The 15,182-nt window shown below is 33.1% G+C and overlaps 2 protein-coding genes across 2 annotated transcripts in view; one reads left to right on the top strand and one right to left on the bottom strand.

Moving 5' to 3' along the window:
* LOC140061089 (E3 ubiquitin-protein ligase HECTD1-like) overlaps positions 1–7,008 on the bottom strand; it is a 40,114-nt gene extending 33,106 nt beyond the window's left edge. Inside the window, exons 1-2 of the mRNA XM_072107530.1 lie at positions 6,840–7,008; positions 6,087–6,284 (exon numbers count right to left, since the gene is read on the bottom strand). Coding sequence (XP_071963631.1) covers positions 6,087–6,226 — 140 coding nt within the window. The 5' untranslated portion in view covers positions 6,227–6,284; positions 6,840–7,008. The remainder of the gene's footprint in view (positions 1–6,086; positions 6,285–6,839) is intronic.
* A 1,177-nt stretch (positions 7,009–8,185) lies between these two features.
* LOC140060284 (uncharacterized) lies at positions 8,186–15,182 on the top strand. The gene is made up of 6 exons (XM_072106431.1): positions 8,186–8,461; positions 9,982–10,086; positions 10,909–11,061; positions 11,485–11,574; positions 12,967–13,101; positions 13,980–15,182. Exons 1-6 carry the CDS (start codon positions 8,273–8,275, stop codon positions 14,064–14,066), a joined length of 759 nt encoding a protein of 252 aa, XP_071962532.1. The 5' UTR covers positions 8,186–8,272; the 3' UTR covers positions 14,067–15,182.

Here is a 15,182-nt window from a genome sequence, read left to right as displayed (position 1 = left end):
TAAATGTTTTAATTGAAAAAAAATAATATACAGTGCTTCTAAAATTATTTAAACTTTCACTCAGTGGTACAGGGTAATGTATGCTGAAAACTGCTATGAGACGTTTTTAGTGAAATTAAACTACTTGTATACCCCTTTCATATCAGCTATCAAAACTGGCGTACACACTACAGTATACTAAACGCCTGTGTTAATGCGTTGTGTTAAATAACAAACAAAGTTTTGCTGGCAATGTGAAAGGGATAACTGTATAGTTAGTAGTATGAATCTCTTATTCGTTCATTTGCTGACACTAAACATTAAACCATATTATACTATAGCTATATTGTATAGTAATCCAATATTTTAAAAACAAACAATTATTATTTTTTAAACGAGAGTGAAGAGATTTATATCGGTCAAAAACATTAAAATAAGGTTTTAATACTGTACTACGACACTCACACTAAAGTAATTTCCGTAATAGTAGGGAGTCAATCAGTCGTCAGTCAGCCAACATCCGTTGAGGACGGAGAATGGTTCCTCCGAAAATATTACGGAAATTACTTTAGTGTGAGTGTCGTAGAACAGTATTAAAACCTTATTTTAATATTATTTTTTAGTATAGTAGTAATTACATTATCTAAAAATAAATTGAATATAAATAAACAGCCAATGTAATGGTTTTCAATTCCTTATATCTATCATCTAATTATTCAAGACTGGGTAGAATACAGTAGTATTCTAAATATTAAGATTGAATAGTAATCCAATATTTTAAAAACCAACAATTATTTTTGCAGCAATTTTTTATATAATAATTACATTATCTAAAAATAAATTGAATATAAATAAACAGCCCATGTAAACATTGTTGTCATTCCTTACATCTATCATCTAATTATTGACTGGGTACAGTGGTATTCTATTCTAAATATTTAGAATGAATTGAAGACTTTAAAAATAGTATGCAACATACGTCAGTTTGATTATGATTGTTTGTGTTGAGGTTCTCCTTGTACTGTCCGCGAGTACTGTAAATATTTAGATTAAAAGACATTTTAAATTGTATGCGTTGCAACATTGGTTTATTATTTATAATATTCGTATTGTCCGTGAGTAGTATTCATTGATTAAATGAACGATGCTGATTAGAATTCATCTTGTTAATCTAGCAGCTTATGTCATGCAGCACCATCTGATGACAGGAAGCCAGCCATAGTGTAACTATATGACATTTTAAACTCAACATTGTTAGCTGCTTTACTAAAGCGTGATTCCCACTAGCGACGCAACGCAGGGACGTAACGCAACGCAAGTGAATTGACCAATCACAAGCGATGACTTATTCGCTTGTGATTGCTAACTGTCTATAACTTCGCTTGTCATTGGTTAAAACGCTTGCGTTGCGTTTACGTCCTTGCGTTACGTTCTAGTGGGAACCAAGCTTTAGAATAGAAAACCTGAGATTGACCCTGCTTTGTTATTCAGTCTGGCCATTTACAATTCTATAAAATCATTCTACTATTGCACAACTGTACATTGTATTCTTTAGAATACAGACAGTTACCATGAATTTGTTAAAACTTTCTATTCTAAATATTTACTGTAATTTGTAAAAGGGTACTGTGTAAGTCCTTAATTTAACTAAACCCATGCAAGCTGTTCCACAGATTTAAAATAATAACTTTTTTTTTTGTCATGATCAGCTTGCATGTTCTAAAGGTCTAAATTTATTAATAAAATACTTTATTTTGTTTCTTTGCCAATGTCTACAGCTCTCTCCTTGATTCTTAGGAGCATCAGTGGGTTATCACGCTTCTTTTAAGTTATTAGGGACTTTACGAAACATGACGGGAAACCACAGGACAGTGTTCATGAATAATTTATGCATGACCTTTAACAAAGTGGGCGGAGCTTAGAGTGAAATTCCGTCATCTTAACTTTTTGAGAACGATAAAGTTGCCATTTTCTTGTTTACAACTAGAAATAATTTATATTATATAACCTTAAATATACAGTTCAAATTACACTTAAACATGGAATTTTCAAAACAATAAATAATATTTGAACTTCTAATTTAATTGTTTAATGAAATAAAATGTTTATTGGGTTAAAATGGCTGTGTTAAAAGCGGTGTTTGAATGCGAGGCCCTAGCTAGGAAGGCTAGGCTTATGATTTATCACCAGAGTCAAGCGATTCAGAAGGGCCCCGCACCACGAGACATGGGAGAGACTGCCGGTCGTCGTCTTCGTGCAACGGTGCGTAACTAATAAATAAGGCTATGTTGACTGTATGATTTCACGCTCTAACGAACACAGGATATTCTTCGTCCTCCTCTAACCGTCATGTTTCGTAAAGTCCCTATTGTTAGCAAGGAGGCCATTGTGACTGTGTGTCCCAAATAATGTTTGGCCGATAAAACAATGGCTGGATGATTTTCTGCGAAGCTTGATTTAACGTTATATGACATTTTGAACATGGCATAATTATAAACTGTAAGATTGACTGCATTTTACATGAATAGATATGGAAATGTAAACATAGCAGTTTGTAATAAATAACGGGATAGACTGACATCGGCCTAGAATAGGCTATTTCTTTACAAGGACAGTACCAATTAAACCTGAACTTATTAAAATGCATTCTACAAATTAAATTATATATTTTTTTGTATTCTACAATACCGTATAGTCAATTTCATAAAATTTAATTATTCTATAAAATTAATTAATATCCTTGACTTTTTAATTGTTATTTGTATAATTGTTGTACAGTACATGCAACTGCACTGAATATGCTATTTTAATATCACATAATAATTTTTCAATTTGACCAAAAATTGGATCGAAAAAAAAAATATTTACCAGAGAAAACTGTAATTTAAAGAAAAAAATTTTAAATTCTCTTTTTGGTTAAATTTAATTTTTAATTTTGTCTTTTCTATACTGTAGTGTAAGTGAAATTATTGTGTTTTTTTTATCTTTTTTTCTTATGGAAGTGAATAATTTCATTAAAAATGACCTAGTCTGACTTTATAAATCTTTATTTTTCATGATTTTGGGGGAACAATGTACATCTACATTTAAACATAAATAATAATTCCAAACCCAATATACTGTACACTTTTAAAAATGTGCTAAATAAAAGTCTTCTTCAGTTCAATTCTTATACTAATAACAAATGAAACATTTGAGATCATCACTTGTTATGATGAGCACTTAATTTATGACTCAGAAGTCATTAACAGTTGTTGATAAGTCATGTGCATAAGAAACAATGGCTGCTGTAAATATGAACGATCGCATAAGTATGAACGCTGCTGGTGTGAATACTGTACATTATTAATAGTGTGTTGTCAAAAATGTATAAACTATAGTACTGTACAGTGATAGTACTTTTGACAGAGTCAACTCTCTCACACCAGACACCTGGGCTGGCAAAATATGTCTGGTTTTCCATGAAGTCTGGTGTTTAAAATGTGTTTTTAAAGGTAAAAATGAATTCGGATATTGGGAGAGTTTCCGGTTTTCAGAGAGTCCGGTATTGGGAGAGTCGATTATATACTTTTAAACTATTTTTGGGATTGGTGTTCCTCAGATTAAGATGAATGTACTAAAAATAAACCATGGTAATAATGACGTTCTGTTAAATAAGTCATAATAGTGAGAGGTTAGGGACACTGACATTAGATGGTACTGTAATTTGACAGAATACTCTTACACTTTCAAATCATCACAGTTTACTGTAAATCATCAACAGATCAACATCAGAAATTTGTCACAAAATGAGATTCATTTAAACTACCCAATTTGTGTTTTGTATAAAATTAGGGTTGAGGGATGAGGAAGAGGATGGGTACAAAGAGGAAACATTTTTTAATATATTCTTATCTACTCAGTAACGAAATATGTTTTCATGTTTTATATGCCTATAAATAATAAACCACATAATATACAATAAAACATAATTTAATACCTTGTTAAAACTGTCACATAGTCTATTGAAATAGTAAAGTACAGGAACTTGTAACGATACACCAACTACAACGTCTATATTTTTTTGTAATTATTAATACCAACGTTGAGAAGCAACTGTCAGTAATAAAGTTTATCTGTATGTGTTTATATATATAACAGTGTCAGTACCCACACTCACAGTAAGAAATTTGCCATTCAAATGGCGACCAAAAATTGTTAATACGTATTTACAGTATTGTCAAAATAAATTGCAATACTGTATCTACAGTAAAGGTTTTACGTAAGTTTATCCCTAAGGGCCAATAAATTTACCTACTTGTGTTAAACTGGGAGAAACTGACAGATTGGAATGTTCCATTCATTGCAAATCAATACATTTGTAAAAATAAATGTATATTAAATCTATCAAAATAGTATTTTTTTAAAGAAAATCGGCGGTTTTCAACATTATGATGCTGTACTTGAGCTGTTCAACCGGTCTTCAGCTATTAAAAACAATTATTGTAGAAGGAGATAGGTAAATGCGAAGCATCCTCATATTATTGTGCGGGTATTTTTCAAGATGGACAACATCTATTAGACGGTGTATACCACGATCAGAAAACATCCCATTTGGGGCAAATTGTTGAACCTAAATTCGTTTCAATTGTCAATAACTAATTATCTAACTCAATTTAATTAGTAAACAGGGTTACATCAGGTGGTTAAAATCAGTACCAAAAGTACTGTACGAAACAAATTTATATACCATCGAGTAAATATTCTAGAACTCACGATTTACGGAATTGTGCCCTTACGTAAATTTATACATGAGTGAAAATTAAATTTATTGGATTATAAAAGTGTATCTATATTTCAAAACAATGTACCTGTACTGTATGTATACTGTACCACCAGGTGGTTTCCCACTCTTTTGTCCATAACCACATATAAAACCTTTGAGAAGAATGTATGTAGCCTACTAACTGTACTGTGTTGTACAGTACAGCTTTCACTCAATCGTATTGATATGTAAAATAAGTAACTGTGTTTACTCAGACTGTCACAAACTATATTACTTTAAGTACGTTAGTCTGAAACACAGCACAAAGTACCATGGGTTCACACATAGCTAGTGTAAATAGGAATACTATGCTGAACTAATATAGAAGAGAAGCAACTGTTACTATACTACCTAACTATAATAGCATACAGCAACAAAAGAAGGTTAAATATAATGTTAAATTAAATTTCAGTTCAATCAAATGGGGGGAGAAGCAGGTCCAAGGTACAACAACCTGTTATTCTGGTTCACACTGTAAAGCTTTGTTCTGTTGTACACAAAGGAGAAAACCAGGACAAAGCAAAGCCTTCAATAAGCAGACAGTGATTTTTATCTTTTTAATACAGTGCACTGGGTTTCCAATAAAAGCTTAAAATGTAATGTGTTTACTTCATATCATTTTACATGCAAATTATTCCATATTGGTAGTGGGATTACTATTACATTTTAATGACTTATACTACTGTTTTTCTTATTTATCTACCTTTTTAAATTTTTTATTTTACTATGTATTTTTACTTCTTATTTTATATTCTTACTATGTATTAATTACTCGTCATACTTGATAATGTTTATTGTATCTTTTCTGGTGGGTAAGCCTTTAAGTTCTTTGAACTTATTTTCCCACCAGCCACACATCTTTCTTGTATGTTTATTGTTACTTAATTATAATATTCATTTTGTGTGGAAAATCAATAAAAACAAACAAACAAACTGGGCCAGTATACAATAGCAGTACAGTAGAACATTTTCTTTGGAACACATAGGGACATCCCAATTATTGTCTTAAAAATCAAACAAGCGCAAATGTACATTTTAACACTGTAACAGCCAACCACTATTCAGGGGACACCTTTGTAACTGTAGGCCCCAAAGGTGTCCCCTTAAAAGGGTTCTATTTAGTATTAAGTATTATACTGTCATTGAATAAATATAATAATAAACAAATACAGTAAAAAATGTTACAAATCTGGCATACATTACTATCTTTATTATTACAACATGTGTAAAGAAAAAGGCCTGACCAGAATTTAGATTGAAAAAAATAGTCATACTCATAATAGCGGAACAGTACTGTACGTACCTTTCGAAACAGCGATCCACATTATCCGACATTAGCAGAAGCATACAAAGCTGTTCCAATGCAATAAGTTGCATGTCCCGCTCCTCTCCCTGGCCCATCTGTAGCCATTCTAGTAACGTTTCAGGGTCCACGTCAGCCATCTTAGCCTACACCTTAAAATAATGGCAATCCCTCCTGCACGACTCAATGAGTTTCAAACTGTTATTTTTGTAAACAAATTAAAAACATTAAATGCAATATATTATTTTCTAATATTTATCGACACAGAACAATACATAATAATGTTACACTATAAAATAAATAACAATAATCATCAAATATCTTCTCTCTTTTGTTTTCTTTTACAAATTGACAGTAGCCTAATACAAAATATAAAGTTAGACAAACAACCAATGACAACATAAAAAGACATCGGGCTTCTTTACTTATAGGCCTGGCCCTAGCCTCTAGCCTAGCTACCTAGGCCTAAATATTTTTAAATTCTATAAATAGTCCCGTTTGAAAATAAATAAATGCATAGTAATTGTTGTCTTAATAGGCCGTGCCCATAGTATAGTAGCCTAGTACCTAGACATAGATAAGTCGTCGAGTACATGCTAATTTAGACTATCTAGCCTAGCCTACACTACACTTGTAGCTACTACTAGGCCTAGGTAGGCCTAGGCATAGGTTAGGCCTCTCTAGATACGACAGAAGACATTAAATTATCTATTTTATAGTACTTACAAAATCAAAAAATAATTTATACAATACCTTTTCAAATAACTAATAATTTATCTATTATATCCGTGTGTAAATAATGGATTAAATATACTCTACAGTATGATATTTTAAAGCCCAAAAATAACTTTCTTTAGCTAGGCCATCATAACACAACAAAACATCACAGTTTCCATCCATTCACACAATCAGCACTCAGCAGAAGTCGATCTCGCGCACTCTCTCACACAGCTCGCTGTTGGAAAGGAAATCCAATTGCACCACACGCCCTCTATAATGATTTAAAACCCACTAGACGCGAACCTCCTTTTTTTTTTCACGCTGCTGCTCTAGCCGGCTACGTCCCATTAGGACTACTCAATCAGAAGCTAAAGCAAGCAGCAGTTATAGTTCTAAGGACAGACAGTTTTGTGAAAATGGAAACTCCACTATAATTTATTGATTCCAGCTGCTACAGTAGACCCAAAAAACGTCTGGGAAAGAGTCTATTAGGACATGTCATGCTAAAATTACAAATCCCAAAGCATTTCTGGTATATTCACTGTCAGATATTCATTGAATTATTATCGAAACAGTCCATTAAAGTTTGTGTTTGTAATAGGATACTTCACAATTGAAATATCTAGGGTGATGAAGTGACCCCCCAGATTTGACCTTAGCAATCTAAAGTGACAGAAATTGAGTATTCACTTCTGTAACAAAAAAATAATATTTAGTATTCACATAGGCCTATAAAAAAAGAAAAGAAACCCCAAAACCATTGTCTGACAGACAATTTAAGTATTTGTTGCTTTAAATTACATTTTTTTCAGGTAAAATAACTATTATGTGACAATAAAATGACACATTCAAAAACATTTGAAATAAAAAATATTTTTCAATAAGCGAGCAGCGTTTTTTGTAAGAAATATTTCTTGTTCAATCTTCTTCTGAATACACAACAATTACAATTAAAAATATAACAACAATGGATAGAAACGAAAAAGACAACACAATATAAAAGCTCAGTGGGGGTTTTTTTTGGTTTTTTTTTATTCTGTTCCGATCATAGACTAAAAATCCAAGGATCGTAGAAACTAAAGAGGGGGCTAGATTGAAATTGTAATACGTCACAACAATGAAACAACGGTTTCATTATTTCTTTGTACACAAACTATAATCTCTGATGTGACCAATGAATAGCTACAGTTATAGTCGTCAAGTCAACAAATAGAATAGTTAAAATATATAACAAACAAAGTTGGTATGCGCTAAGCAAACATAATGCGCATTGTTCGTTAACGACTTTGTTATTGTCAATAGGTAATATGTTACATGCTTAAATAAACGGTTCGATGCGTCAGAGGAGACAATCTACCTTAATGATAGTAAACACAGCCTATTGGAATCTCTGTCGTCAACTAGAACAGGCCTAATAATTATTATCATATATAACATATAACGTTTTCCGGTCAATTTTCGCAAAAATGGAGAGCATATCTAGTGGGGAAGGGGGACACACAGAAACCAGAAGCGAGAGTACATCACAATTTGTTCTTATACTGAAAGAAAAAGAGGCAATAAGCACACAGCTTGCTGAAAAAGAAAAGGAACTAACCAGTACTAGAAGCAGAAATTATGGTTTAATGCAACAGATTGACAAAATGGAGAAAGAGGTAGGTTGGTGACACCACTGTCAAATCACGAACCGTCTAAATTTGCCGCCTTTTCGTACACTATGTACACAAACACGAATGTTGTAACACATTAAATATTATTGTATGAATGTTTACACGGTGGAACTATTAGACAGATAATTGAAATTCCCATAATTATGTGCGTCATGTTGTGCCGAACTAGATGAGCTACGAAGAGACGAGATTTCTCTGACCCCTATACTAAATTAACTCAATAATTCATAGTTTTAGCCCTTTTTTCATTACAGAATTGAGTTCATTCGAAAATTATTGTATGGCCTATGTCTAATTATATTTAGTATAATGCCTACTCCATTCGATTGTTCCTTTTTTCACCTTTTTTTATATCCCTTTTCTCGTCTTTTCGTATTTGTATCGTTTACGTTTTGAGGGCCTCATACATGTCAGCTTCGGCTGTTTTGAGTCACCCTTATTAAACAAAGTTTAATAAAAATAAATAAATTAATTAAAATAAATACATCTATGATGCACATAAGTTGGGTCTCTCTCACGCAAAGGCAATGTAACTTCAGTCAATGACAGCCTGATGTTCTCAATTGAGAACGGCTAATCAAACAACAAGAAAAAGAAAAGGACTGATTTTAAAAAGCATTTATTATCAATAACAGTTTGACTTGATTTCACTCAAAGAATATTGAACATGTTACCATGTTAAATTGTAACCAATCTTTGAAAGAAAACATAAATTAATCAGACGTTTATTATTGACAAATTATTTGGTTGATATAAACATAACCTATATAGTTGCTATCGTTATTATCGTAGTTGCGATTGACCCTACTTATTATACAAATATTTAAGCGAATAAGATGCAGGTTACCGATAATATGACATTGTTTTTCTGACATTTTAGTCAATCTTCTTCTGAATACACAACAATTACAATTAAAAATATAACAACAATGGATAGAAACGAAAAAGACAACACAATATAAAAGCTCAGTGGGGGTTGTAAAAAAACTTTACTGTATAAAAACAGGTTACGCCTTAATGAGCAACATGGAGTAGACAGGTCCGACTGCCTGGGGAGGGGGGGGGGGGGATTTGTTGCATGTTAAACAACTAATGACAATAGCTTTTGTTTGTCTTATGTGGATTCATCACACTTTTATTTCCATTATGTAACTTTTTGAAATAAAAAACACATAGTTTTTCTAACATTATTTTTTTATCATGTTTACATACATGATTTTGTTGTTGTAATCATTTCTCTATTCTGTATCATTATTTACCATAATTTGTATGATTTTTATACATATTTTCTTTTAATATATTTCCAAAACCTTTTAGTTCTTATACATATTTTCTATACATATTCTGTTGTTTATATGCCTACATACATTATCATTAAACCAAATTTATGTTTAATAATATATTAATATATAAACTTGAACTTTTTTTTAATTTTAAACAATTTTATCATTTTAAATGAAAATAGTTCATAACAAAATACTTAATATTTCCAATTACCAATTTAGCTAGCGAGTATCAAGGAAGAAAGAAAAACGGAAAAAGAAAAGATGAAAGCAGCACAACAAGCCGCAAATCCTGAGCAGCAACTAACAAATGGATCGCCAAACATGGTAAAGAAACCCTTCACAATCCATCGTGTTTCATCGATGAATTATGAATCTACTTTTTTTATGAAGTAGGCCTATTAGTATAGGCATTATAGTATATAAATTAATATAAACATTTTAGTTTCATTTAAAGCCTAGATAGTTTTCTTTCTTTCTTTATTTACCCATAAATATACAAATAATAATAAATATATCAAGGGAAGGGCTAAAAATAGTTAAAACTAATCAAGTTCAGCCCCTAAACATTTAAATATAAATAGATAAATAAATAAAGGCTACCTTTCTAAACCATTATTAATATACATAAAACATTTCTATTTATTTTTTTGAAACACACTTGCCCTCAAATATACAGTATAATTCTCTTACATGGCATTTAAACATATTCCGTATCCACAACTATGTTGACCAATATTGCAAGCTTGAAAAAATACTAAGGTTGCGGAGAAATAACCTAGATCCGGGTGAAGTGGTGAAGAAAACAAATAAGAATTAAGTCAATATTTAACTAATTCTTAAACTGCATTCCAAACCACTAAAATGAACATTCATCTTATTTTATTTTAAGTATATGACCCTTACCATCGCAGGTATCACAAATAAACACAAATATAAAAACTGTATATCCTAAAACTATACACTGCATAAAAAAAAACCACAAAAAGGGTAGAATGATGTGGAAAATATCAAGCCCTTGTCGAGAGAAGTAGACAATGTTGCCAGAACCGCGACTCATAGATAGCCGCAGAAAGATGAAGGCAGTTTGTTCTACATTTTAGGCGTTTTTAATGGTTATTTTAAAATTATTTATTATTATTTTTACAGAAGAAAAAGCATACCAGACCAAAGACATCAAGACATGCGCATACCAGGAAAACACCGAGAAAAGGTGCAACAAGTAAAGCAAATTTAAAGAGCGCCACCAAAGAGACTGAAGCCGCTTCGGTACCAACCAAAGACACGTACACATATTATAAGGTAAAGGGCCTACTTAATATTATAAGGTAAAATTTAATGAATAAGGGCCTACGCAATATAATTGAATTTTTGTTTTATATAATGGATGCCAACTTGAATACATCTTTAAGTAATAACTACTGAAAACTACAGTAGAACTTTCGTTCGGACACCTCAATTATGGAACACGACCCTAAGGGGGTGGGGGAAGGGGACAAATTGTTGGGTGTCTCGGATGTTCTAAGGCCTATAATACTTCTATATGATATATGTAGGCCTAACCAATCATACTTTTCAACTCAAGTTTACTGTTAATACACTCAACGGAATATCACGAAGTGATGACACATCCGCCCCCCACCTTCTTAAAAAACATTCGTAAACCATTATTGATTTTTTTTGTTATAACACAATTGAAAATTCTATCTATCTATCTAATAATAGGAAATAGCCGAAAAATATCCAATGCTTCGGCTGTCAGTTCTGCTTGCTGCTGAAGCGAAGTTTATCGAAGCAGATGTCAACAACGACGGGGTAAGAACATCATAGGCGCGCCCAATGGTCAATAATTTAATAGAAATTTTAAACTCTGGAGTCATCCTTTAATTAACCAATTTATCTGTATGCATGCAGGAACATCTCCCTGATGAATGGATGCACGATTAAAAAATAAATAAAATTCGACCAAGTGAATCCGATGAACTGACGTTACTGAACCTTAAAGAAACAAACATTTCCACTGGTCACCTCAAATGCACACCGCCTGATTAATCCGAACACGTTAGCCTACTATAGGCCTATATACTCCTTTGTGCCAAATGGGTTGTGACGTCAAGGATGAATAAACCCCACCACCCATCCCCTTCCTGTAAATGATATCTTGATAGATAGAAAGCTAAAGTAGGCCTACTTTTAAACACATTGACGTTGATTTATTCCCACATCGGTTAAAACATTCGATTCATAATTTATTATATATTATTATATATTATTATATATTATATATTATATATATATATATATATATATATATATATATATATATATATATTATAATACTTCGAATATAATCGTTTTAGTCAGGTAAAGTGGATGCTAACTTCTTGCAACTGTTGGATTTATTTAGATACGTAGATTATTGATTTTTGTGAGTAAAACGGGTTGAGACTACCGATGAGCGCCATCCAACTAGTTTAAGTATCCTGCCTCTTGTAGTTGTTTCTAACTGTTCTAGTGTACGATGGGGTGTACAGGCCTAATAGTATTATTTGTATCTATTGTTCACGCTGCTGCTTCAGCCAGCCACGTCCCAAGAGAAACTACTCATTCAGAAGCTATACGCAAGCAGCAGTTATAGTTCTAGAGGCCGACGTTTTTGATAAAAAACTAGGACGGTTCATTACTAAAATTAAACACCCCAAAGCACGTCTGGGAGAAGAGAGTCTATGAAAAGATTTGCTGATAATACAGTATTTATTAAATAGATGAATATATAGTAATCTGTAAATAATGACTTTGTTCTTGCTGTCAACCTAGGCCAGTATGGTAATAATTCACTGTCAAATCTATAAATTAAATAATGTATCTTTAAGCCAACAAGCAAGCAGCGTTTTTTGTAAAAAATATTTCTTGTTTATATTGACTGCGGATAACACCGTATTGTCCATTTTATACAACACAGTTATTGCCACTAACAGTGGTAGTTATAAATACACCATGTACCAGTACATTATACATTTTTTTACAAGTTAAGGAAAGAAATAACAGGCCTACTGTTAAACATATTGTATGTTGTTTGTTAGTATCATTCAATATTTCAGCTGTCAATCCCCCCTTGTATTTCATTGAATATGGCAAGCCAACTTCGTCAAAAAATCCTCATGTTCCACCTCTTAATTTAATTAAAAATATGTTAATATTTCACAGACGATAGATGCAGAGGAATTGGATCAGATTCTGGACAACAGCGGAATGTTGTTTACAAAGCAGCAAGTACGAAATATTGTGAAAGAGATCGATGCCGATGATTCAAATTCGTTAGACTTTATCGAATGTCTTGCGGTAAGTATAGCCAATAAAAACAAATTTACACAGACAAGCGGTAACGGTAAAGCGTGGTTCCCATTAGAACGCAACACAGTGACGTATTTACGCAAAGTGATATATTGCGTAATCACAAATGGGAACCGACGACGCAAAAGTGCTGAAAAAATCGCAGGTTTGATTTCACGCAGGCGGAGGCAAACACCATTTTTGGAAGGGCATTTTCTTAAGTTGCGTCGCTAGTGGGAACCAAGCTTTAGCGTCCCACGTAGAATATTATGTACTCATGAGCGGAGATCGCCCGTCCGCTCCGCGTTTTGTGTAAATAGTCAGAAGGAACAACATATATTCTATATTTTTTTATTACCGCTACCGCTCGTCTGTGTCAACTGGCCTTAAAGCTTGGTTCCCACTAGAACGTAACGCAAGGACGTAAACGCAACGCAAGCGTTTTAACCAATGACAAGCGAAGTTATAGACAGTTAGCAATCACAAGCGAATAAGCCATCGCTTGTGATTGGTCAATTCACTTGCGCTGCGTTACGTCCTTGTGTTGCGTCGCTAGTGGGAACCACGCTTTAGGCAATACGATCAATTAGGGTTCCCCCAAAATGTTCTCGATTGATTCATCGGTAACATGGCAATCTAACATTGGTAAAAAAACGTATAATAGTAGAGTAGCATTAAAAGCATTATGATGGTCACATTTTAGAAGATTATTAGAAGTATAGTACACATTGACATGACATGTTTAAAGTGAAATAACAATTTTAGACCGCAGTAAACAATGCTTTGTGAGCCTAGGCGTAAAAGAGTTTATACTAGACGTTAATGAATTACGATAGGCCAAGATACATATTTATTTAAAATTTAAAATGATTTTTGTTTGAATGCAGGTAATTGACAGATTACACCAGAACAAGAAAACTGCATTACCAACGTCTCTGGAGCAGAGCAAAAGCACAGTGTGTTCTATCCAATAAGACAAGACGCATGGACGATATTATTACACGACTGATTTCGTTTTTTGCTGCTGTCGGTTCTGCAGGGAGGGACATTGATATGTACGCGTAGACCTCTATACGTGCGTAGCTGGAGCTGTAAATCACGCACGTTACTACGTGTCGTCACGGTTTGACTGACCACGAAATAACCTCAATTAAGCTCTCTGTTGAGGACATCAATGTATCGAATAAAGAACGTACCTAATGTAAAGTTTTAGGAATTATAGCCACATTCACACTGGTTCCGTTTCACGAAACGAATGTCAGCGCCGTGATGTTAAATATGGAACATTATACGCTAATATGAAGTAAAACAAGTTCGTGTGATTTTAGTTTTTAAGGCTTGGTTCTCACTTTTGAATGTAACACACTGACGTAACACAAGTGAATTCACCAATGACAAGCGACAGTTCATATGGTCAATTACGTCGTCGATTAGCTAAATTATTTGTAATGCTTGGTTCCCACTAGAGACGCAACACAAGGACGTAATGTAATGTAAGTAAGTGAGTTGACCAATCATAAACGATGGATTTTTCGAACTGTCGCTTGTCATTGGTCAACACGCTCACGTTGCGCACACGTCCTTGTGTTGCGTCTCTAGTGGGAACCACGCTTGAAGCTTGGTTCCCACTAGAACGTAACGCAAGGACGTAAACGCAACGCAAGCGTTTTAACCAATGACAAGCGAAGTTATAGACAGTTAGCAATCACAAGCGAATAAGCCATCGCTTGTGATTGGTCAATTCAATTGCGTTGCGTTACGTCCTTGTGTTGCGTCGCTAGTGGGAACCACGCTTTAACGGTTACGTCTTTGCGTTGCGTCCAAGTGGGAGGCATGGACTTTGGTTGGAGAATAATTTCAAACAAGAAATAATTATAATGATTTCTTTAGCCCCTAAAACTAACGCCTATCAATTTGAAAACGTATAAACCAAAATAAAGAATGAAATAAAGTAAATTGTTACATCAATCATCCCTTTGTCTCATGTAATGTTCGTAGCCTATTTGACATTCTGGTATAAACATGTTTCTTGGATAATTTAAATCTATAAATTCTTTTACAAAACAAAACAATATTAATATATAATATAT

The sequence above is a fragment of the Antedon mediterranea genome, chromosome 10 (genome assembly GCF_964355755.1).
Source record: "Antedon mediterranea chromosome 10, ecAntMedi1.1, whole genome shotgun sequence".
Classification (NCBI taxonomy): domain Eukaryota; kingdom Metazoa; phylum Echinodermata; class Crinoidea; order Comatulida; family Antedonidae; genus Antedon; species Antedon mediterranea.
Note: the sequence above shows the minus strand (reverse complement) of the source record. Positions and strands in the feature narration are given on the sequence as shown.

Coding starts and splice junctions, on each gene's coding strand:
- LOC140060284 (XM_072106431.1), top strand. CDS start 8,273: ATGGAGAGCATATCTAGTGGGGAAGGGGGACACACAGAAACCAGAAGC. Junction 8,462..9,981: donor TTGACAAAATGGAGAAAGAG/GTAGGTTGGTGA, acceptor TTACCAATTTAG/CTAGCGAGTATCAAGGAAGA. Junction 11,575..12,966: donor CAGATGTCAACAACGACGGG/GTAAGAACATCA, acceptor AATATTTCACAG/ACGATAGATGCAGAGGAATT.